Genomic DNA, 25558 nt, shown 5'->3' on the forward strand with positions numbered 1-25558 from the left:
GGAGTTGTAGTGGGGTCTGTGTCTATTTGTTTAACTGTGTGTATCTTAATTGGATTTAAGCCAGCTAGTCTGGGTGCTTTGATGTATAGTAATTTTGAGATGTTAATTAGATCAATGTAAGGAGGATAGAAGGTAGAGTGCAAATTTGCATTTGTTGAATAGAGCATTCTTGCACCTAGTTAGAAGATGCCAAGCAATGTGTTTATTTTTTTTTCAGTTTACTAATACAATTGATGGAATGAAAGGATATTATTGTTAGGAGATGTAACATTAAAAGCCTGGTGATACTATAGAAAATTCACATTCAAAGGAAAGGCCAGGTATAAACAGAAGGCAGTTTGTGTGTGTAAGGCAGAGGCATTTAAGATCTAACCAGCCTGTAAGCCTACAGCTGTGTCTGCAAAGGAACCAAATTGCAAGGAACCTCATTTTGAATTTGTACAGTCAAATGTACTTTGCCTGGTGTCTGTTTAAAGTCTGTAACTTTACTGTTGCTTTGGTGAAGATTTATCTGGGAATGATTAATTTGGGGATTTGTTTAAAAGTTATTGTGGCAGTAATTTGTGGACATGTGTATGTGTTTAATTTGTTGTTAAGTTGATAAATGTTTAATTTAGCTTTATATAAAAAATCTCTTGAGGCTCAGCGGTCTTATTCCTGAATTCAAAGCTGCATCTCAAACATGCTAATTGAAACTGTAGGTTATGACAGTTGTTCAAGTTCCCTCTGGGGTTTAAACAACTTAGCCTTTACTAACTGCTGTGTCATAATGCGTGGTCATTATACTTCATTGGCTGTGAAGTGCTTTGGGACATTCTGAGGTCTTAAGAGGCACTATATCAATGCAATTTCTTTATCTCTCTTTCATATTATGCTCACATTCTATTCACAGAATGAGGCTACTAATAAAGTTTCGTAATCTCTCCAGCAAAACTAGTGTGCCATAATTTCTTAAAATGCAATGATGTGGAAATCTTACCTTTGTTTTTTGAACCTGCATTTTTAAATTTTAGTAATTGCTTTTCTTTCTGGTTGGTTCTTAAATGTTACTGTACCGTGAGAAGAAAGCTAGCAAAAATTCAAAGTTTTGTAAATTGTGGTTCAATGGGTGCAATATGATGGGCAGGAAGCAGGCACTCATCACAACCTGGAAGTGACCTGGTCATAATATTGGTAAAAGGCATAAAAATATGCATCCAGGGCCTGCATCTGAAACTGGCATTAGATCCTTTGGATGTGCGAATGAGAGGTCTGTTTGAGGCCCCCTTTGCAAACTCGGGACAACAAAATGTTAAGATTTTAAAATATGATTATTTGAATGTGGAGCTGGTTGGAGCAGGAGTACTCCTCTAGACTCTACATTCAAACAACAGGTTTCTGCAGACCTGTCTGAGGGCAAGTTGCTGGTGATGAAGTGGCCTGATCACTGAGGCAACCTGTCCTTCAATGTCCATTGTGTGCCTGCATATCACTGGTGACTAATGTGTTCCAAGGCCCGATATTGTGTCCACCTTGGGCCCATCCTTTCAGATGTAGGGATTGCTTCCTGTGTGGCTGGTTCTTTTCCCTGGTTGTCTAATTCATAATTTTGAAGCTGCCTTCTCCAATTCCATTCCCCAACCTATTTTGGTTTTACCTGCAATTTTGACCATTTTGTTCTGAACTTCTGAATTCAGATTAGTTATGTAAATTGGAAACACTAGCGGTTTAAATACTGACCCCTGAGGTATTCCACTCAGTACTACTTCCTGGCCCAGCATAACTCCTGTAACTGGTATTTGTTTTGTCTGCCAGTTCCTTATCCCAACGTTTACCTGAATCCCACAGCTTTGAATTTGATTGATGACCTTTTCTGTGGAACTCTAGACACACCGGTGGTGAAGGTAGTTTTAGACAGCAATGCAAAGCAGGCAATAGCAAATCATCAGCCTGTTTTACACCTACTTGATTTTTTCTTTACCACAATAGGATATAAAACAGGTTGTTGATTTGCTATCACCTATTTTGCACTAAGACCAATTGCACCCTCACCATTTCTTGGGGCTTAATCCACTTTTTTTATTCTTTTATGGGATGTGGGCATCACTGGTACTTATTGCCCATCCCTAATTGCCTTTGAGATGGTGGTGATGAGCTGCCTTCTTGAGCTGCTGCAGTCCATGTGGTGTAGGTGCATCCACAGTGCTGTTAGGGAGGGGGTTCCAGGATTTTGACCCAGTAACAGTGAAGGAACGGCGATATATTTCCCAGTCAGGATGATGAGCAGCTTGGGGGGGAACTTCAGCTGGTGGTGTTCCCATGTGTCTGCTGCCCTTGCTCTTCTGGATGGTAATGGTTGTGGGTTTGGAAGGTGCTGTCTAAGGAGCTCTGATGAGTGCCTGCAGTGCCTCTTGTAGATGGTACACACTGCTGCCACTGTGTGTCAATGGTGGAGGGAGTGAATGCTTGTGGATGGGGTCCCTTTGCCCTGGACGGTGTCAAGCTTCTTGAGCGTTGTGGGAGCTGCACTCATCCTGGCAAGTGGGGATTATTCCATCACACTCCTGACTTGTGCCTTGTAGATAGTGGACAGGCTTTGGGGAGCCAGGAGGTGAGTTATTTGTCACAGGATTCCTAGCCACTGACCTGCTTTTGTAGCCACAGTATTTATATGGCTAGCCCAGTTCAGTTTCTGGTCAATGGTAACCCCCAGGATGTTGATAATGGGGGATTCAGTGATGATAATGCTATTGAATATCAAGGGATGATGGTCAGATTCTCTCTTGTTGGAGATGGTCATTGCCTGATACTTGCAAATGTTACTTGCCACTTGTCCGTCCAAACCTGGATATTGTCCAGGTCTTGCTTCAGCATCTGAGGAGTCACGAATGGTGCTGAACATTGTGTAATCATCAGCGAACATCCCCACTTCTGACCTTATGATAGAAGGAAGGTCATTGATGAAGCAGCTGAAGATGGTTGGGCCTAGGACACTACCCTGAGGAACTCCTGAAATGATGTCCTAGAACTGAGAAGATTGATCTCCAAAAACCACAACCATCTTCCTTTGTGCTAATTATGACTCCAACCAGTGGAGAGTTTTCCCCCTGATTCCCATTGACTCCAGTTTTGCTAGGGCTCCTTGATGCCACACTTGGTCAAATGCGGCCTTGATATCAATGGCAGTCCTCTAACCTCACCTCTAGCATTACTTCCTCAAAGGTGGAAGCTTATCAAGTAGGATCTCGTTCTTCTGAATACACATTGACTGTTAGTTAATTCTAAATTTAGTACCATTATTTATCTATTATTTTGTTTAAAAGTAAGATTAATGGATTTATGGTATTCTGTGATAGTGGACAATTGTGTTTTAAAACCACAAGGACACTTCATTCTCCAAATTTGCTTCTGTACACTTATCTGTCCCTAATGGCATACAGCTTGGAAGAGGCAGCCCCTCACTGGTTTAGAACTCCTAAGCTGGCATAATTTGTCAAGATAGCTATGTAACCTGGCTAATTCTAAGGAATTAAAAAGGTGCACTAAATTGGTGTACAAACAAGCTATATCAGAGTGATATGGTAGAGTTTGGTAACCACCATCTTAATTGCACTGACAGGGTAATATAACAAGGAGAAGCTAAATGTTTGCTCATGTGTGGTGATAGAGAATATTTGGTTACAAGTTACAAGAACATGGAACCATCCTGTTCCTTGCTGTTAGTTGCAGAGAGTTAAAGAATTCTGGTAGCAGTTGACCACTGTTTCTAAGAAATGATGTGTTGCATTTAGGATCTAACCTGTGGAGATGCTTTATTAGTGAGAAAGGAAAGGTTGATAGTTATAAAAACAGCACTAAAATGTATTTTCAAATTTTCTCCTTTGATAGGAAACCACCTCAGTAAATCAGGCTGGGGACCCATGGAGTTGGCAGTTGTAATAACTGCACCTGTTGGTTTCTTATGCTTGGCTCTGTTGGTAGCTGTTGTCTACAAAAGGCATGCACTGTGTGCCTATGTGAAAGCAAGGAGGCATGATGATGGGGACTCTGTTTGTAGCTATATTACAGTAAGAACAACGCTGAAGGATCTTATCACAGAAACGACTACACCATCAGGCTCTGGTAGGTCAACAACTGATTAACAAACTGTTGAGAACGTTGCTATGGTGTCCATTAGGATCCTCTCTATCCTTCATTTCCTCTTGGATTTTCTCAACATGATCAAATTTACCAATAATCTAACAATTATCTTTACTTCCTCTTCAAAAAAAAAATTATTCTGCAAGGTTTCTTCCAGGGAAATAGTTTTCAATCTTTAATGAGCTATATTTCTGTAATACATTTCTTATATTCTTGGCATTGATCTGCATTGGCTGTTCATCACCACTTCTTTTTAAAATCCTGTACCCTCACTAATTGTCTGATTTCAGTCCACATAGTGAAACATGGCTGATAGGAAGAACATTAAATTGTATCAGTTCCTGCTTATTTTCTGATTATTAGATCAATTACTTGAGCATTATAACTGTTTTAAATGTTTTGTTATTTAACTTTTCAAAATTGCTTAATTGTCCAGGAATTGTTGGAGAGGGCCATCTTATGCCATGCCCTGTTAGTTAGGCCTGTTCATGAACCGTTCAGCTCAAAAAAGTTTTGCCAACGTGGTTGCTGGGAGTGTAAGCTGCTAACAGCACAGTGAGGGCACCTGGTACCTTGGTGAAGGTGGGACCAATTATTTTATCTCTTTAACTCATGAGATTTAAGGATCGAAAAATAAACAGAGGAAGGATTGAGAAAAAGGATAAATTAGAGTGGGTGATTTCAATGCCGAATCAGCTAGCAAAAGAAAAAGAGGGGCTGAAAGATTGCATTAAGAGAGAAAAAAGGATGGGGAGCAAAGTAAGATTTATTTTAAAAAACAAAAGTAAATTGTTATGACCCCAGCTGGACTACTACTGGACAAGCCAGATCCCGGGATGGAACCCGGCTTGATAGATCCTAACATGTATTTTTTGTTTAGAAACGTGGCGAGTAGCTACTGAACAGAATCACAGGAGTCAGCTGATGAACTTTTAACAAAAGAATAAAACATTTATTAAACAATAAAAGATAGACTATATTGCAATACTTCTTCACCCACAACTATAGCTGTACAGATATATACAAATTTGTAAGGATAACACAAGTTATAAAAGCTATCTTATACTCTCATGTTCACAGGAAGCATACAGTCCATTTGAACCAATAGGCGATCTGTGGTCAGACTCACCACATTCTGGAACCAAAGCCTGAATTTTTCCCTCATCAGGTGCGCGCAATCGGCGGGCCCGGGAATGGCCGGGAAACAGGCCCCCGACCGCGATCAGCCTCCGAACATAATTTCACGCTGACTGGCCAATTAAGGCACTCCCAGCGTGAAACACATCTTTCGAATGGTCAGGAAGGGCCGCGGGGGGGGGGTGTCGGGCATCGGGTCCAATGGCGACCCGGTGGGCAGTTTAACATCGGCAGAGGTAGCTCCCTGAAGACTGCCAGGGGGGAATCTTTCTTCAGTCTGGAGTCTGGAGCAATGGTCTCAACAGCAGCAGGAAATGTCAGGTGGGCACTTGCCACTACCCCCCCACTCCAGTTCCCATGATGAGTGCCTCGCAGCCCTCATGGAGGAGGTGGGTGTCAGACACCCCTCGTCCCCAGGGATAGCAGGAGGAGGCCACCGCACCAGACCAAAAAAGCTTGGGAGGAGCCACGACGTTGTGTGGCGCACATGGGTGCAGTGCTGCAAAAGGTTCAATGAGCTGCTGCACTCGACAAGGGTGAGTACCATGTTGGCATGGATCAGTGTGTAGAAGTGTTAAGGGCTGGTCATTCCCCTGAGGGCTATTAGAGTCTGAGTGCCAACTGTCAATGATGCTGGAGCTGGCCAAGCGGATGAGCCCTGGTTGCTTGGACTTAGTGCCTTGCGGCTCGAGGGCCACGAGATGGATGTGCCCTGCAAGCTGTTTCTCAGGTGCGGTTGGCCAGACTGCAGATAGAGAGTTGACTAATCCATGCTCCTCTGTTCTTTCAGGAGAAGAGGAGCCGTAATAACATTGAGAGGTCGTGGACAGGCTGAGGCCCCCCTAAACCTCCTAACCATGACCAGGTTTGAAATAGACTCTTTGGAGCTGGAGAGCCTCCCCCCACCTCGGTCAGCCGGTCATGGAGAAACAGGGTCTCTGATGAAGGTAAGAGTGCAGTGCACAGAGGTGAGAGTGTCAGATTGTGCAAACATTCTTGTTTAGTCTCATCATTAATGGGAACCTCAAACCTGGAGTACCCATTGATCATTGAAAGACGATGGCACCTTGATGCAGATCTCCATTGTCTCACCAGGGTGCCTGGCATGCACAGTGATAGTGTGATAACTTAAACTAATGACATGTCGTTCTCCCTTAGATTCACCAGCATGGACTCATATGCAGGACCCCAAAGACCATCCTTGATGTCAGAGGACCACCGGGCTTCAGCTGCATCTGTGTCACACTTGCTCTCTGAACCAGGCACCAATGGAGATACCAGCACCTCACTGGGCGTTAGGTTATCGGCTAGAATATTGGTGCACAGCGGTGAGGGCACTTCACAATCGCTTGAGGAGCAGGCGGAGGCAGAGAGTTCCCAGGGTGTCGGCAGTTGGGGGACTGCTGAAGACTAGGATGATGCTGAGTCAAAGACAGATGATGAGCCTCTGGAGTCGTCCTTAATGCAGCAGATGCTGGATGTCCAGTGGGATGTGTGGGAGGATATGGCAGAGACCCATGAGGGTATGTGCACCACGGTCTCTGTGGCAGAGGAGTCCATGCAGAGCATGAACACTGCGTTGACCTTTATAGCCGAGGGCAATACCTCCTCCATGGAGAGATTGGCGACTCACGTGGAGAGGCAGCTCCAGGAATAGATTAGGACCTGCAAGCCCTCACACACAGGCAATGACTTCAGGTGGTCAGTGTCAGTGTGGGGAGATGGATGAGGCCCCCAGTATCCCAGTTAGGCACTCGTCCATCAATGACGAGCAGGGAGGTCCAGCACGAACTCACGGCGCACAACCTGCTTGTCGTCTCTGCGGGCTCCTCTCAGGGCGGTCTGGATGATGGCAGCAGCTCCTCCGCCCCTCTGCCAGTGACCATGGCATCTGATGAGGCTGCGATGACCAGGGAGGTGCCAGCTGTGGCACTGGCTGCTCCCTCCCAGGCGGGGCCAGTATGGGCTCCACTGGCCAGAGGACGACCGCCAAGGTCATCAAGGCCAACAAGACTGCAGAGTCAGCAGGCTGTCTCCAATGCTGCTGCCACTGAGGTTGCGGGGTGGGGGGTGGCAGCACCAAGACGCAGCACTCATAAACATATGTTTAAGGCACCATGATACACAAGAATGACAGTTTGTGGGTGATCTTCTGTCCCTCCATGTTTTGTTTATGTGTTTATTGGTGTGGGCATTAACACCAGATATAGTTATGTTCATTTGTTGTGAGTGTCAAAATTAGATAAATTTAGCTTTTGTCTTAATGGCCTGAGTATACTTCACCTTTTTTCTTGATGCAGGGTACGCCACTATCTAATGCTGGACGTGAGTGGCTAAACATTATTGCACAGGCACTGAGTGGACTTTGGATTCAAATGAAAGGGTCATTTCAGACACCCGGGATGGACGCGGCAGCTCTGACATTAGGTGGAAGCAGATCTTTGGCAGCCTAGCTGAAGGAGTGTTGGATCAAGGTGTCCCTGGTGTTCCTGCCTCCATGGAAGTTACCGAGGTCTGCCTCCATGCCCTCAACATTCTCCTTACTGTGCTCCTCTTCTGATTCGCCACTGAATTAATCATCTGTGGCCTGTGGAGCTGCCTCAAGATTCTCTTCCTCCAGTAGGCCCCCACCTTGCTAGTGCCAGATTGTGGAGAGCGCAGCATGCAACCACTATCAGTGACACCTGCTTTGGCGGGGTATTGTACTGCTCCTCCTGAACAGTCCAGGCATTGGAAGTGCATCTTCAGAAGACCTTTGGTCCTCTCTATCACTGCCCTTGTAGAGGCATGACTCCTATTATAACACCACTCTGCCTCTGTTCTTGGGTGGTGGAGAAGCATCATAAACCACCTTTTCAAACGTTAGCCCTTATCACCCAGCAGCCATCCATCCAGTCGTGCTGGAGCACTGAAGAGCCTCAGCACCTGGGTGTGTCTCAGGATATAAGCGTCATGGGAGCTGCCAGGGCACCTTGCACAGACTTGCAGAATCTGTCTCTTGTGGTGACAAAATATCTGGACATTCATCAAGTGGAATCCCTTCCTGTTGACGAAGGCACCTGGCTGACCCGCTGGCGCCTTGATGGCCACATTTGTGCAGTTGATTGCACCCTGGATGTGGGGGAGCCCAGCAATCACTGCAAAGCCTCTGGCTCGCTCAGCCTGGCTGGCCCCGTCCATACGGAAGTGAATAAATGTCGTTACCCACCTGAATAGAGCTTTTGTCACCAGCTTGACTCAACTGTGGACAGCTGATTGGGAGACTCCACACAGATCCCCCCACTGACCCTGGAAAGGGCCGGAGGCATAGAAGTTGAGGGCCACTGTGACCTTCAAAGCCACTGGCATGGGGTGTCCATGCACACAGTTGGAAGTGATCTCAGGCCCAATCATCTGACAAATGGAGGTCACTGTCTTCCTGGAGAACATTGTACCTTAGATATATTGAGGTAGCTGCATTGCAGCCTGTAAACCCTGGCAGCAGGATGGTGGTGTCTTCTGCAGCCCCTTATGCCTTGGACTACCTGCTGGCCCTGTGCCCCTTGTGCCTGCACCTCTCCTCCCACAGGCCGCTGCCAGCCAGGCCCCAGCGAGAATCCGAACTTACCTGTAAGCCTGTGCTCCACGGCTGTTTTCGGGGGCTGCCTGCAATCCCAGCGGTGGTCACCGCTCCTGGTGGCACTGTTGGGACATGAGAGCTGCCAGCCATTTCATTTATTGGCAGCTTTTGGAGGTGGTACCTCTTCTCGGATGGGGGCAGAAGGCCCGCCTCAAACCAATTAAGGGCCCAGTGGCTATAGCGCAAGCTGGCAATTCGGAGGCAGGCTTGCCTCAACTTCTACGTTGTAGGTCAAGGCCACTGGCCCCCTGCCTATGTAAAATTCACCCCCAGGTTTCTTAACAGCACTTTGGCTGCTTAAAATGCTTTATGATGACATCATCCAAATAGTATAAAACAAATGCTTAAAAGAAAACACATTTATAATGATCCTGAAATGTATAAATCCATGCCATTGCCAGTGCCACTTGTCTCTGGTTTAGAAGGTTGTGAATTCAGGTCCTAACCAAGATTGTATTTTTAAAGGAATTCTGTATGTGTTAAGTTCGTTGAAATGTTCTTAAGAGATATGATAAGCCGACCTCTGTTCTATTTGAAACAAAAACAGAATTACCTGGAAATCAACTCAGCAGGTCTGGCAGCATCAGCGGAGAAGAAAAGAGTTGACGTTTCGAGTCCTCATAACCCTTCGACAGAACTGAGTGAATCCAAGAAAGGGGTGAAATATAAGCTGGTTCAAGGTGTGTGAGGGGGAGGGGTTTGGATGGGGGCAAAGAAGTGGAGGGGGTGGTGTGGTTGTAGGGACAAACAAGCAGTGATAGAAGCAGATCATCAAAAGATGTCACAGACAATAGAACAAAAGAACACATAGGTGTTAAAGTTGGTGATATTATCTAAACGAATGTGCTAATTAAGAATGGATGGTAGAGCACTCAAGGTATAGCTCTAGTGAGGGTGGGGGGAGCATAAAAGATTTAAAAATATTTAAAAATAATGGAAATAGGTGGGAAAAGAAAAATCTATATAATTTATTGGAAAAAACAAAAGGAAGGGGGAAGATAAAGAAAGGGGGTGGGGATGGAGGAGGGAGCTCAAGACCTAAAGTTGTTGAATTCAATATTCAGTCCGGAAGGCTGTAAAGTGCCTAGTCGGAAGATGAGGTGTTGTTCCTCCAGTTTGCGCTGGGCTTCACTTGCACAATGCAGCAAGCCAAGGACAGACATGTGGGCAACAGAACAGGGTGGAGTGTTAAAATGGCAAGCGACAGGGAGGTTTGGGTCATTCTTGCGGACAGACCGCAGGTGTTCTGCAAAGCGGTCGCCCAGTTTACGTTTGGTCTCTCCAATGTAGAGGAAACCACATTGGGAGCAACGAATGCAGTAGACTAAGTTAGGGGAAATGCAAGTGAAATGTTGCTTCACTTGAAAGGAGTGTTTGGGCCCTTGGACGGTGAGGAGAGAGGAAGTGAAGGGGCAGGTGTTACATCTTTGGCGTGAGCATGGGGTGGTGCCATAGGAGGGGGTTGAGGAGTAGGGGGTGATGGAGGAGTGGACTAGGGTGTCCCGGAGGGAACGATCCCTATGGAATGCCGATAGGGGGGATGAAGGGAAGATGTGTTTGGTGGTGGCATCATGCTGGAGTTGGCAGAAATGGCGGAGGATGATCCTTTGAATTCGGAGGCTGGTGGTGTGATAAGTGAGGACAAGGGGGACCCTATCATGTTTCTGGGAGGGAGGAGAAGGCGTGAGGGCGGATGTGCGGGAGATGGACCGGACACGGTTGAGGGCCCTGTCAACGACCATGGGTGGAAAACCTCGGTTAAGGAAGAAGGAGGACATGTCAGAGGAACTGTTTTTGAAGGTAGCATCATCGGAACAGATGCGACGGAGGCCAAGGAACTGAGAGAATGGGATGGAATCCTTACAGGAAGCGGGGTATAAGGAGCTGTAGTCAAGGTAGCTGTGGGAGTCAGTAAGTTTGTAATGGATATTGGTGGACAGTCTATCACCAGAGATTGAGACAGAGAGGTCAAGGAAGGGAAGGGAAGTGTCAGAGATGGACCACGTGAAAATGATGGAGGGGTGGAGATTTGCAGCAAAATTAATAAATTTTTCCAAGTCCCGACGAGAGCATGAAGCAGCACCAAAGTAATCATCGATGTACCGGAGAAAGAGTTGTGGAGGGGGCCGGAGTAGGACTGGAACAAGGAATGTTCCACATACCCCATCAAGAGACAGGCATAGCTGGGGCCCATGCGGGTACCCATAGCCACACCTTTTATTTGGAGGAAGTGAGAGGAGTTGAAGGAGAAATTGTTCAGTGTGAGAACAAGTTCAGCCAGACGGAGGAGAGTAATGGTGGATGGGGATTGTTCGGGCCTCTGTTCGAGGAAGAAGCTAAGGGCCCTCAGACCATCCTGGTGGGGGATGGAGGTGTAGAGGGATTGGACGTCCATGGTGAAGAGGAAGCGGTTGGGGCCAGGGAACTGGAAATTGTTGATGTGACGTAATGTGTCAGAGGAATCACGGATGTAGGTGGGAAGGGACTGGACAGATATTTCACCCCTTTCTTGGATTCACTCAGTTCTGTCGATGGGTCATGAGGACTCGAAGCGTCAACTCATTTCTTCTCCGCCGATGCTGCCAGACCTGCTGAGTTTTTCCAGGTAATTCTGTTTTTGTTTTGGATTTCCAGCATCCGCAGTTTTTTTGTTTTTATCTCTATTCTGTTTGACTTTGGCAAACTCTGGTCAGTCAGCCATTTTTGTTCCAAGGAGGTTCTTGTGATTTTTGAAGCCCCAGCTGCATTTAAATCTGGGATGTGTCCTGTATAGGTCAGTGGTTTCAAGCTGCGAGCTTGGGCTGGGACAGCCGCTAGCAAACTAAGTAATGGGGATTGGAGGTTCTGAGGCAAACAGCCCAGATTATTTCTGGAGGATTCAGTGAGTCTTCAGTTCCACCGTCCAAGCAGCTCCTGCCAGTTCCAAACCAAAAATGCATTTGAAGTTTTATTTACATCGGGAAGGTGGATACAGTGTGCTTTGGAGGGTCAGGGGTAATTGAAGGGAGTTACAGAGAGATCGAGGTAAAGATTGGAGGTTGGAAACCTGCTACAGGGCTGCAGTCTTTCTGGAGCACTCCCCACCTGACAGAGAATCAATTCTGCCAATCAGGCTGGCTTCCCAAATGGGAGCTTGTTTATATAGGAAAGAAGTTTCCCCTCGTTGGGAGCGCACAGCCATTTTACGTGGGCAGGCCAATTAAGGCCCACCCAACGTGATGTCCGCCAGGAAGTGCTATGCGCTCCCTATGCAGGCGGGGGGGTAGCCCCTCAGCTGAGAGTGCATTTGCGTGAAAGAGCTCACTAATCTCCCTGAGGCTAAGCGCTGCCTCAGGGAGATCTGCGCCAAATTTAAAAATTGTGCAGGTGGAAAAATAAAATTTCCATGACATGTCCCCTCGTGTGACACTGTCACATGAACTGGGACATGTCCATGACTTTCAATCAAACCTTTATTAAGTTTTTAAAATCCCTCATGAAACCTCATCCCGCCCGTGGATGAGGTTTCGTGTTTTTTTGGAAGGCCGCCTGGGCTCCTGGCCAGCCCACCAACTTTAAGGCCCACTAATTATTGCAATTAATTTTTAAATGGCCTCAATTGGCTGTTGACAGGTCGGTGGGCGCGCAGCTGATTCGGCTGCGTCCTCGCCGACCTGAAAATTGAAATGATGCGGGGTGACATTGGGAGTTCCACTCGACATCATCCCGTGTCATTTACGCATCGGCGAGCAGGCCCCGCCCCCGCTCGCCGACCTAAAGTTCTTGGCCATGAAAAAAATTATGCATGCTGTGCAGTTACAACTCCAGAAAACATGAATACAATTCCTCTCCCAACCTCAAAGTTTCAGTGTCAGAGAGGTTGTTTGATAATAATTAAGATTTAAAGTGTGGTTAAAAAGTCAATTACATGTGACTGAACAAGCTTTAATATATAAACACTCAAGAAACTTGACACCATCCAGGACAAAACAGCCTGTTTGATTGCCACCGCATCCACAAACATTCACTCCCCCCACCACTGATGCACAGTGGCAGCAATGCGCACCATCTACAAGATGCACTACAGCAACTCACCAAGGTTCCTTTGACAGCACCTTCCAAACCCGCAACCTCTATCCTCTAGAAGGACAAGGGCAGCAGATAGATGGGAACACCACCACCTGTAAGTTTCCCTCCAAATCACACACCATCCTGACTTGGAAATATATCACCGTTCCTTCACTGTCACTGGGCCAAGATCCTGGAACTCCTTCCCTGACAGCACTGTGGGTGTACCTACACCACATGGGCTGCAGTGGTTAAGGAAAGTGGCTCACCACCACCTTCTCAAGGGCAATTAGGGATGGACAATAAATGCTGGCCTAGCCAACAACACCCACATCCTATGAAAACAAACAAATGAATTCTGGCTTGTTTAGTGGATATCCAGTGAGTAAATACCACAACTTCACTCCCTTACATGAATGTGAATGCCCGGTCTCTTGACAAGATACTACTATAGCAAAGTTTCTGGAGAAGCCCGGGAGCTTGGGCAGCAAATTCCTGATTTTTGTGATTAACTGTGCAAATGCAGACGCTGGACATTGCTGTCCAATTTACTCCTTAATAATGGTGAGTGGTGAGGGCCTCACTTATATCTACTATAAAATCTGGGCCATTGTAAGGAACAGAAGATTTTCTCGTAAATATGATTGGCAAATTTGGCATTTTAAAATAATTGATGAAAGAGCCAGGGGAGAGATGAGAATTTTTTTATGCAAAAAGTGCTGATGTGTAAGGGAGGTGGAAGCAGATTCTTTAGAAAGAGAATTGGATATGTACTTGAAAAGAGAGTATTTTCAGTGCGATGGGGAAAGAGCAGGGTAACAGAACTAATTGGCAGCTCTTTGGAAGAATTGGCATGGGCATGCTAGTGCTATATGATTCTATGATGGATGCAGATGATTGCAACATGAAAGGTGAAACAAGAGAGTTCACGTCATCATGAGAGAAGAGAAAAGGATGAGAGTGGAGACTTAAAAAAATAGTTAGATGTGGCCAAGAGCCTCAATAGCCACAGACAAGGGAACAACAACAACTTGCACTTGTGGCATCTTTAACATAATAAAATGTCCCAAGGTGCTTTACAGGAATGTTATCACAAATATTTGACACTTAACCGCATAAGGAGATATTAAGGTAGATGACCAAAAGCTTGGTCACAGGGTAGGTTTTAAGGAGCACCTTATAGGAAAAACGAGGGGCAGAGAGGTTTAGAGAGCAAGGCCAGGAAGTTCCCCTCGGCGATTTGGGGGCGGGGCCCGCTCGCCGCAAGGAAAGTATTGCGGGATGACATTGGGAGGAATCCCCGAGGACATCCCGGTTCCTTTAAATATTCACGAAGGCGGGCGGACAGCGAAATCAGCTGTTCACCCGCCAACCTGTCAATGGCCAATTAAGGCCATTGACAGGCTAATTAACCTTATTAAACACCCTGCCCGGCCAACTTGGTGGGATGAAGTTTTATGTCTGTTTTTTAAAAATTTTATAAATTTTATGTGTTTATTATTAACATGTCCCATCTTCTGTGATGTTGTCACATGAGGGGGACATGTTAATAATTTTAATATTTATCTACTTTTAGAGTTTACTTACCTCTCATGAATCTCCCTGAGACAGGACTTTGCCTCAGGGAGCAGTGCGCTCTTTTGCGCGCATGCGTGAAAGAGTGCACGTTGACAGCTGGGGATTCCCTACCCTCCCACACAGGAAGCGCATAACGCTTACTGTCGGGCAGGCCGCAGGGTGGGCCTTAATTGGCCCGCCCTCTCAAAATGGCTTGGGCCCCGTTTCAGCGGCAGGGTTCGGCTGATCGCCCGCCACCAAGCTGTTGGGGCCTGCCTGCCAGCCAAGGGCTAAATTCTGCCCCAAGTTACAAAGCTTAGGGCCTTGGCACCTGAAAGCGTGGCTGTCAATGGTGGAGCGATTAAAATCAGAATGTCCAAGAGGCCCGAATTGGATGAGCACAGATACCTTGGAGGGTTTTAAGAATGGACGAACCAACAAAGATAGAGAGGGGGGATTTGAAAACAAGGATGAGTTTTAAAATTGAGGTGTTGCTTAACCAGCATAGGTCAGTAATCACAGGGGTGATGGGTAAACAGATCTTGCTGCGAGTTAGGACACGGGAAGCAGTGCTTCTCAGGTTTCCGGAGGGTAAAATGTGGGAGGCTGGGCAGATTGCATTGGTATAGTCAAGTCTAGAGATAAGAAAAGCATGGAAGTATGGATAAGGGCTTTGGTAGCAGATGAGTTGAGACAGAGATGGGGACAGGCAATGTTATAGAAGTGGAAATAGGTGATCTTAGTGAAGGCATGGATATGTGATCAGGAGCTCACCTCAGGGCCAAACTGCAAACAGTCTTGCTAAGCCTCAGTTGCCAGGTAGAGGAATGGAGTCAGTGGTTAATGAACAGAATTTGTGGCTGGGATCAAAGACATTAGCTTCAGTTTTTGCAATATTTAGTTGGAGGAAATTTCTGCTGATCCAGTCTGGAAGTCAGACAAGCAGTCTGACAATTTTTTGACAGCGGAGTGTTGAGAGAGGTGGTGGTGAGGTAGATCTGGATTTCGTCATTGTGAAAGCAGGTAACCAAGGGGCAGACTGTGGATGAGAAATAACGAGAGGCCAATGATAGATTGCTGGGGGACCCCAGAGTTAATGCTGCAGGAACAGAAAGTTAATCAATTGCAGCTGATTGTCTGGCTAGTTATAATTGGATAGATAAAAAAGGCACTAAATAACCTCGGTGAAGGATAAAGGACATTTTGGAATGTTTTGCAGAAAATTGGGTCATCAGTGTAGGACGTATATGGAGAAGCTGAGTCCAGGGTTGAGAACTGTGCATGGAGGAAAATGACAGGAAACTTTAGAGAAACTTCAGACATTTACAGTTCTTTTTTTTCACTGGATTTTCTCCATTTCACATTTAGTTTCATTTTCCATTTTGGAACTGGTTTACTCACCTTCAATTATTTTGAAGCCTTTCAGCTGCCTTGCTGAAATTATTTTTATCACCAGCATTTTACACTTTTACCAGTTTTTAAAATTAAAAACCTGTGATGTTATTAAACCTGTGCCATTTCATAGTGGTACTATTAGGAACAGTTTGCAAACCTAATTCATGACATTTGCCTGCTGTTTCCATTTTGATTAGTCTTAGCATGGTTTTAGATTTTACTTTCTGATGAAGAATTTCAACGTAAAACTTAAACCTGATTTTTACTGCTGTAAATATGCCGCATTTTCTGCTTTTGTAATGTAATTTGAAACTTTTTTTAGTAGTTATTATTTGACATGTTATAAAGGTTTTTAGAAAACCTTTAGAAAGGAAGAAAATACCAAGTGTTCTAAACATCTGCCAAGGAACTTTTCTTCAGTAAATTCAGTATTTTTGTGCAGACTGTCAAGAATGTCAAAACTGAAAATTGTTCTATTGTATACTGAGTCTATAATACTTTATTATTATTACAGGCTTGCCACTTCTTGTCCAAAGGACTATAGCCAGAACAATTGTTCTTCATGAAATTGTGGGAAAAGGACGTTACGGAGAAGTGTGGCATGGAAAGTGGAATGGCGATGACGTAGCTGTAAAAATTTTCCCCTCACGCGAAGAGAGATCCTGGTTCAGAGAAACAGAAATATACCAAACTATCATGCTTCGACATGAAAATATCCTGGGTTTCATTGCTGCTGACAATAAAGGTAATACATTCATAAGTGTGAAAGAAAGAGATTTTAAAATGAAACACACACTCAAGTAAATAATGTGTTAATCAGATTTGTTGAAGAATTTCTCATAGCAATTGTGAAAAACGTGAATGCAATCAAAGAACAAGATTGCATGATGTCTTTTACATGACTCATCATGTTTTTGTGCCTAACTCTGTGCAGCAGCTCTGACAAATGCTAGCAGTGATTTTCTCTGTAGTATCTGCCATTTTACCTTCAGTAATTCAACGTGTTGTGATGTATCAAACAAGTCTTCTGGTTCCTTGTACAAGATGCTTGAAACCCAAAAATAAATGATTTCTTAATCAGTGCATGTTATTAATTTTTCAGGAGGATCTTTGAATTCTGCTTAATATATAATGTAATGAATGGAAACAAAAGGTTCCAAGATGGAATTTAATTTGGCATGCTATTTGCAAAAAATCTTATAGTGTTCAGGTGTTTTCCTCATGCAAATCAGAGTTTAAGAAAGATGTTATGAAAATAGTGGAGTAGCTGATAGAAGTGAGCCCTGAACTTGATTGAAAACCTGAAGTGTGCCAGATTTCTCCTTTTTGCTCCTTGTCTAGCATAATTACAGCTGGGGGAACTGGAGAGAGTCATAACAAGGGAAGCAACTTAAACTGACCTTGGTGGTCCATAGGGGTCTAGAAAAGTACCAGTTAACAAGTCAGACTCTTAGGGGTTGCTTAAATTTGTTCAAGCTGTTCTAATATTTGACGGGAGATATCTCTGAACGTATACGCTGTTACTTTGCCTATTCTACTGGAAATGTTCTTCTGGATTATAATGCTGCACCTGGAATCATAAAAACAAAGGAACAGTGGTGTCATGGAGCTTTTGACTCTTCTTGAAATCAGCGACTGATCTTTGATAGTCCAATTTTTGTCTTGTAACAGTGTAATAGTTGTAAGTTAACCATTTCTTACTGTTATGGGGATCGTGTGATCAATATTTGCATGGTTGACACTTCACCATAGTGTCAGGTCACAAACCACTGATAGGTTTGTTTGGTGAAGATAAGGCAATCCCATTGATAGTCTCTGCTAGAATTCAAAGATGGGCTTTAATTTTGTCAGCATACGAGTACACTTTTATGCACCATCTCGGTGTGCATATAGCAAATGCAGATCCCCTCAGTTATCTCCCTTGCCAGATAGTGTTACACATGTTCTAGTATCTCAAGAGGTAGTACTTGCGTTGAATTTCCTGGACTCTTCACCAGTTCAATAGATGAATTGGACAAATCGGGATCCAATTTTAGCAAAAGCCTGTGAACAAGTATTACAAGGATGGTCAAATGCACAAGTCCCTGAAGAATTAAAACCATTCCTTGTATTTGAAATGAGTTGTCAGGATGTTATCTTATTATGGGGAGCAAGAGATATTATCCCTGTGCAGGGAAGAGAACCATTATTGGAAGAACTTCATAGTGTGCATCCTGGTAATGAATCCTTGAAAATGAAGATACTCGCACGAAGTTATATCTGGTGGCCAGGTATAGACAGTGATATAGAAAAAATGGTGAAACACTGTCTCCAGTGCCAGCAACAGCAGCAGTTGCCCATTTCAGCTCCACTGCATCCGTGGGAGTGTCTGGTCGGCCCGATGGTAGACTACATATAGACTATGTAGGCCCATTTCTTGGTACCATATTCTCTGTGATTATCGATGCACATTCCAAATGGATGGAAGCGTTTGAAGTGAGATCACCTACTTCATCTGTAACCATTGAAAAACTACGCCAGAGTTTCAGTGTTCATGGTTTACCTGAAGTTATTGTGTCAGACAATGGCACTGCTTTCACTAGCACTGAATTCCAAAGGTTCATGAATCTAAATTGGAATAAAACACACCAAACAGCACCGCATCATCCCTCATCCAATGGGTTAGCAGAAAGAGCAGTATAAACTTTTAAAACTGGCATGAAGAAACTAACAGAGGGAACATTAGAAACACAAATTTTGAGATTCCTGTTCAGCTATCACACAACTCCTCATGCGACCACTGGAAGGTGGAGAGAAACCATGGTAGTCAGAAAGTAAATTATGATGTTCACAATTAAGGTCAAGAGTTTACTGTGAGAGAAACAATTTTTATACGAAATTTTGCAACTGGACCAAGTCCCTGGTACAATAGTCTCTGAAACCAGGAACTTTATCTTATCAATTAGAAGTGAAAAACGGGATCATTAGAAAAACATGTGGATTATCTCAGAAGTCAAGAAACCGGCCAATAACCAGTTAGTGCACCTGAAATCAAAGTTGAAACTTCGACCCCTGAAGTGCCAGATCGACAAATAGACATACCTGATGCCTCTGCTGAAGTAAATAACTCTGAAATGCCATTGTCTAGCAGTCTCCCTGCAGCTGCAGTTCCTGTTCAAGTCGATCCAGTGGAAGAATCTCCAGTTGTAGAGTTGTGCCGCTCTACCCGAATCCAAAAACGTCCTCAAAGCCTAAATTTATAATGGCGTGATCTGTATATAATTGTTTAAAATATTGGTTAAGATATTTTTGCAAATAAGAGGGTAAACAAAATTAAAGCGGGAGGAATGGAGTAATTGTAAGTTAAACCATTTCTTACTGTTATGGGGATCATGTGACTGTATAGGCAAATCAGCCCTAAGCGCAGGGAATCTGAGGGGTGGAGCTTTTTAGCCTTGGCCTTGGAACAAGCATGTCACCTCATCTGGAGTCTGTAAATAAAGCTTACTTTTTCTTACAAGAAATCCGTCCTACACTCCAAGTTTAATACAGATACTTGAATATACCATAGGGGGGAATTTTCCATTCCTGTTGGCAACAGGCATCATGGCAGGTGTGAGCGGACAATACGGCGGGAAGGCCAAAAATCTGTTTTATGCCTTCATGAAGCCAGTTTGTGATCATCTGCTCCACCCGGCAATGGCGGGCCATGTTTCCTGCCGCTGCACATTGGGAATGTCATTTTAATACATCTACATATAATTATAAAACCTGAATTATCCCCCCATGCTGGATCATCCGGGATCACGCTGATGTGTTTCACAACTGTACATTAGCAATGTGCACCTAGTGAGCTGCACTTCACTCAGGACTTTGAGGCTTTGGGCAGCACTCGCCGTCATCAGCACCAGGCTTCGCAGGCAGCACCACATCACTTTTAGGGGGGGCTCATAGGCAGGTCTCTACCTACCAGACCAGTTATAAAGCAGGTGTGACTTTTTAATGGCTGCAGGGCTAGGGCTTGCTTGGGGAAGGGGGAGAAGTGACCGAAGGCAAGGGAAGAGGCTGCAGGGCGAGGGCTGTTCTGGGGAAGGGGGTATCCCAGGGTGCGTGTGGGGGCACATGTTGATCTGTGCAAGTGGGCTCAAGATGGTGAGGGCTGATGAGGCCATCTCCAGGGGAGATGAAGCCAGATGTTGATGTGAGAGTTTGTGTAAGAGAGTGACTGGTGATGTCCTTTGAGTTGGAAGTCAGTGAGATGCCAGTGAATGTGTGATGGCCTTGTGAGTGTGTGAGTTTAGAGTGATGAGATGGCTGCCTTAACCTGGCGACATGGATGGGAGCATTCACCTATTTTCTGCACAGGATGGCCGACCTCTTCTGTGCATCATTTGCATTTACCATCACTGCCATCGCCTCTCAAGCTGGAGTGGTGGGACTGATGGGCCTCCTGCGGCCGGAGTCGGGGTAGAGGACATTGTGGCAGGCTTCCATGGTGTCCAGAAGGTACCCCGCGGATGTGTCACTGAATTGGGAGGCTGCATTCTTCTTGGCTTTGGTTCCTTCTGGGCTGCAAGCATTGAGAAGTGTGCACGCAGCTACGGTTTAAATATGTTGCCCTGCGTGAGGAAGTGGCAAAGTAATGGCGTGGTGAGCAAATCGGATGCTGCCCGCCAGCGAGACAGTGTGTTTCCTGTGGCTGCATAATTAATGAGGCAGGAATGGGACGATATGGCGTGAAAAGCCACCATTATGGCCACGGGTAAAATGCCCTTTTTCCCTCCTGCTCCACACCTCAAACAAATCTGGGACGATTCTGCCCATAGTCTTTGTGAAAGTTGGTATGTGGTTCTGTGGGGAGTGGCTCATCTGCATGTTCCATAGGGAGTGGTTCACCTATATGACCTTTGATATGCTAGTTGTGATTTCCCCTAGTAACTTCATGTTATTTATGCACTTATGCAATCATTGTATTCCCAGCAAAATGGTAATAGGAACCAAGTTTCTGACTCAGCTGCAACACTGTCAGATTTTGAAGTTTAAATTCAGGGGAAACTGGAGAAAATCAAATGTGTGCTCAGTTCTTTTCTCCTGGCTCATCAGCTCACTTAGTACTGGCTCTAAATATAGAATAGTTGAAGACTGTGCATGCAGGATAGAGTAACCATAGATAATCTAAACATTATAACCAAATTAGTACACCCATTAGAAATGGATTTCAATTTTAGAGACAAAACAATTGATCTTATTTCTTTCTCCTTTATTATTCTCCTTTATTTTCCTCCTTTAACACACATTCAACTGTGATTATCAACTGTGATTATTAGCTTAGAGAACAATTTACAGACTTCACATGGCCTGTGATAACCGTGCTGTTTCAGGAGACATTTATTTACAGTTGAGATGTCATGGGCCCAGATCTTCCGGCCAGTGTTGATGCTGAGCACATTGAGTCTGCCCGCAAAGATTTCTGTGACGTGACCCTTTTACCATTTCTCCGCCATATCTTCCAATCCTGGCTGAAGCATCAAAGGTCAGTGCAGCCTGTCCAGGGGAAGGTCGTAAGGTGCAGGAAGAGACAGAAGAAGAGAGGACATGCTTCCTTTTCCCGATAGTAGCTGCTTTATTCAGGTAAATTTTTGAGGGTCCAAGTCTTTCAATAAGCGAATGGGTTAGTGAATGGGTAGGTGGGTAATCAGGTCGAACTACCCCCCCTGCCCAACCCCACCCCCCAACCACCCTGCTACCACCCCAAGCTGGTACTACCAGGTAGCGGGATGGACAGTAGTTGGGTCAGTTCGGGAGGGTAGTTGATGGGGTAGTCGGATGGCCGGGGTAGTCATGTCCAGTAGTTATGGCATGGGGTAGTCAGGTCAGGTCTGGGGTGGGGGGTTTAGTTGGGTCATGTCCGGCGTAGGGGAGGTTGGGGGGGAGTGTAGTCGGATGGCCATGGGGGATAGTTAAATCAGTTTGGGTCTGGGGTAGACGGTTCAGGTTGGGGTGGTAGCAGGGTGGTTGGAGAGGGGGTGGTGGGGTGGGGGAGTAGTTCGAATGGATCAAGGGGGTGGTTGGCTGGTTGGGGTTTAGTCAGGTTGAGTCCAAAGGGTGGTTGGGGGTAGTTGGATTGGCTTGGAGGGGTGATTGGGGGGGTTGCGTTCAGTTGAGTTACACTGTCTGATCACTGAGTTAGATCTAGTATTAAACTATGTAACATTTCCAGGGTAAGTAGGCAGGTAAGTCCTCCGTATCTGGCTCATGTCTCGGTCCTGAGCTCAGGGTCAGAGACATTTGCGGAGGTTCCAAGGCAGTGCAAATCAGCCCATCAGAAATTTAAACATGTAAGCTTTAAAAGGGGTGTTTTGATATCACAGTATCACAGTATCTTTACAGTGTAGAAGGAGGCCATTCAGCCCATTGAGTCTGCACTGGCTCTCTGAAAGAGCAAAAAAGATAAAAACAAAAAACTGCAGATGCTGGAAATCCAAAACAAAGACAGAATTACCTGGAAAAACTCAGCAGGTCTGGCAGCATCGGCGAAGAAGAAAAGAGTTGACATTTCGAGTCCTCATGACCCTACCGACTCCCATTGCTACCTTGACCACAGCTCCTCACACCCCGCTTCCTGTAAGGACATCATCCCATTTTCTCAGTTCCTTCGCCTCCGTCGCATCTGTTCTGATGATGCTACCTTCAAAAACAGTTCCTCTGGCATGTCCTCCTTCTTCCTTAACCGAGGTTTTACCACCCACGATCGTTGACAGGGCCCTCAACCGTGTCCGGCCCATCTCCCGTGCATCCGCCCTCACGCCTTCTCCTCCCTCCCAAAAACATGATAGTGTCCCCCTTGTCCTCACTTATCACCCCACCAGCCTCCGCATTCAAAGGATCATCCTCCGCCATTTCCGCCAACTCCAGCATGATACCACTACCAAACACATCTTCCCTTCACCCCCCTGTTGGCATTCCGTAGGGATCGTTCCCTCCAGGACACTCTGGTCCACTCCTCCATCAACCCGTACTCTTCGACCCCCACCTATGGCACCACCCCATGCCCACGCAAAAGATGTAACACCTGCCTCTTCACTTCCTCTCTCCTCACCGTCCAAGGGCCCATACACTCCTTTCAAGTGAAGCAACATTTCACTTGCATTTCCCCCAACTTAGTCTACTGCATTCGTTGCTCCCAATGCGGTCTCCCCTACATTGGAGAGACCAAATGTAAACTGGGCGACCGCTTTGCAGAACACCTGCGGTCTGTCCGCAAGAATGACCCAAACCTCCCTGTCGCTTGCCATTTTAACACTCCACCCTGCTCCCTTGCCCACATGTCTGTCCTTGGCTTGCTGCATTGTTCCAGTGAAGCCCAACGCAAACTGGAGGAACAACACCTCATCTTCCGACTAGGCAGTTAACAGCCTTCCGGACTGAATATTGAATTCAACAACTTTAGGTCTTGAGCTCCCTCCTCCATCCCCACCCCCTTTCTGTTTCTTCCCCCTTCCTTTTTTTCCCCAATAAATTATATAGATTTTTCTTTTTCCTACCTATTTCCATTATTTTTAAATCTTTTATGCTCCCCCACCCCCACTAGAGCTATACCTTGAGTGCCCTACCATCCATTCTTAATTATCACATTCGTTTAGATAATATCACCAACTTCAACACCTATGTGTTCTTTTGTTCTGTTGTTTGTGACGTCTTTTGATGATCTGCTTCTATCACTGCTTGTTTGTCCCTACAACCACACCCCCCTCCACTTCTCTCCCCCCACCCAACCCACCCCCCACCCCACACACACACACACACACCTTAAACCAGCTTATATTTCACTCCTTTCCTATTTCTACTTAGTTCTGTCGATGGGTCATGAGGACTCGAAACGTCAACTCTTTTCTTCTCCGCCGATGCTGCCAGACCTGCTGAGTTTTTCCAGGTAATTCTGTTTTTGTTCTCTGAAAGAGCATTCCACCTAGTCCAACTCCCTTGTCTTATGCCCATAACTTTGCACATTCTCTCCTTTCAGGTAGCAATCCAATTCCCTTTTGAATACCTCTATCGAACCTGCCTCCACCACCCTTTCAGGAAGTTTGTTCCAGACTCCAACCATCCTGTGGGTGAAAAAAATTTCCCTCACATCACATTTACTCCTTTGCCAATTATTTTGAATCTGTGCCCTCTAGTTTTTGAAGTTCTCTTGACTGGGAACAGTTTCTCATTATTTACCCTGTCCATATCCCTCAGTATCTTCAATACCTCTATCAAGTCTCCTCTCAGCCTTCTTTACTCCAGGGAAAACAGTCCTAACCTCTCCAATCTATCCTCATAGTTACAGTTCTTCATCCCGGGTATCACTCTTGTGAATCTCCTCTGTACTCTCTCCAAAGCCCTCACACCCTTCCTCAAGTATGGCACCCAGAACTGGACGCAATACTCCTGTTGAGGCCTAACTAGTGTCTGATACAAGTTTTTAAAAATTCATTCACAGGATTTGGGCTTCGCTGGCTGGGCCAGCATTTACTGCCCATCCCTAGTTGCCCTTGAGAAGGTGGTGGTGAGCTGCCTTCTTGAACCACTGCAGTCCATATGGTGTAGGTACACCCACAGTGCTGTTAGGAAGGGAGTTCCAGGATTTTGACCCAGTGACAGTGAAGGAACGGCAATATATTTCCAAGTCAGGATGGTGAGTGACTTGGAGGGGAACTTCTAGGTGGTGGTGTTCCCACCTATCTGCTGCCTTGTCCTTCTAGATGGTAGTGGTCATGGGTTTGGAAGGTGCTGTCAAAGGAGCCTTGGTGAGTTGCTGCAGTGCATCTTGAACATAGTACACACTGCTGCTATTGTGCGTCGGTGGTGGAGGGAGGGAATGTTTGTGGATGTGGTGCCAATCAAGCAGGCTGCTTTGTCCTGGATGGTGTCCAGCTTCTTGAGTGTTGCAGGAACTGCATTCATCCAGCCAAGTGGAGAGTATTCCATCACACTCCTGACTTGTACCTTTTAAATGGTGAAGAGGCTTTGGGGAGTCAGAATGTGAGTTACTTGTCGCATGATTCCTAGCCTCTGTCCCACTCTTGTAGCCACAGTATTTATATGGCTAGTCCAGTTCAGTTTCTGGTCAATGGTAACCCCCAGGATTTTGATAGTGGGGGACTCAGTGATAGTAGTGCCATGAGCATCAAGGGGCGATGGTTGGATTCTCTCTTGTTGGGGGTGGTCATTGCCTGGCACTTGTGTGGCATGAATATTACTTGCTACTTGTCAGCCCAAGCTTAGATATTACCCAGGTCTTGCTGCATTTGGACATGACCTCCTTGCTCTTGTACTCACTGCCTCTATTAATAAAGCCTGAGACACTATATGCTTAATTAACCACTCTCTCAACATGCCTTGCCATCTTCAATGACCTATGTACGTATACACCAAGGTCCCTCTGTTCCTGCATCTCCTTTAGAGGCTCTCCCTTTATTTTATACTTCACCATATCTTTCCTGCCAAAACGAATCACCTCACACTTCTCTGCATTGAACTTCATCTGACACTTGTCTTCCCAATCCACCAACACATCTATGTCCTTTTGAAGTTCAAGACTATCCCCATCACAGTTGACAACATTTCCAATCTTTGTATCATCTTAGACTTGATTTAATTTAGCAATGCGAGGCATTATACTGGAACCCAAATTGCCCTTTTATACTACTTGAGTTTGAC

At 45.5% G+C, this 25558-nt stretch overlaps 1 protein-coding gene across 1 annotated transcript in view; it reads left to right on the plus strand.

The window, feature by feature from the left end:
* LOC121284927 (activin receptor type-1B-like) overlaps nt 1-25558 on the plus strand; it is a gene marked incomplete at both ends in the record, with an annotated part of 126846 nt that overhangs the window by 20466 nt on the left and 80822 nt on the right. The window contains 3 exons of the mRNA XM_041200853.1: nt 3807-3818; nt 3889-4101; nt 16389-16619. Coding sequence (XP_041056787.1) covers nt 3807-3818; nt 3889-4101; nt 16389-16619 — 456 coding nt within the window. The remainder of the gene's footprint in view (nt 1-3806; nt 3819-3888; nt 4102-16388; nt 16620-25558) is intronic.

This window comes from Carcharodon carcharias, chromosome 12, assembly GCF_017639515.1.
Source record: "Carcharodon carcharias isolate sCarCar2 chromosome 12, sCarCar2.pri, whole genome shotgun sequence".
In the NCBI taxonomy this organism is placed as follows: Eukaryota; Metazoa; Chordata; class Chondrichthyes; order Lamniformes; family Lamnidae; genus Carcharodon; species Carcharodon carcharias.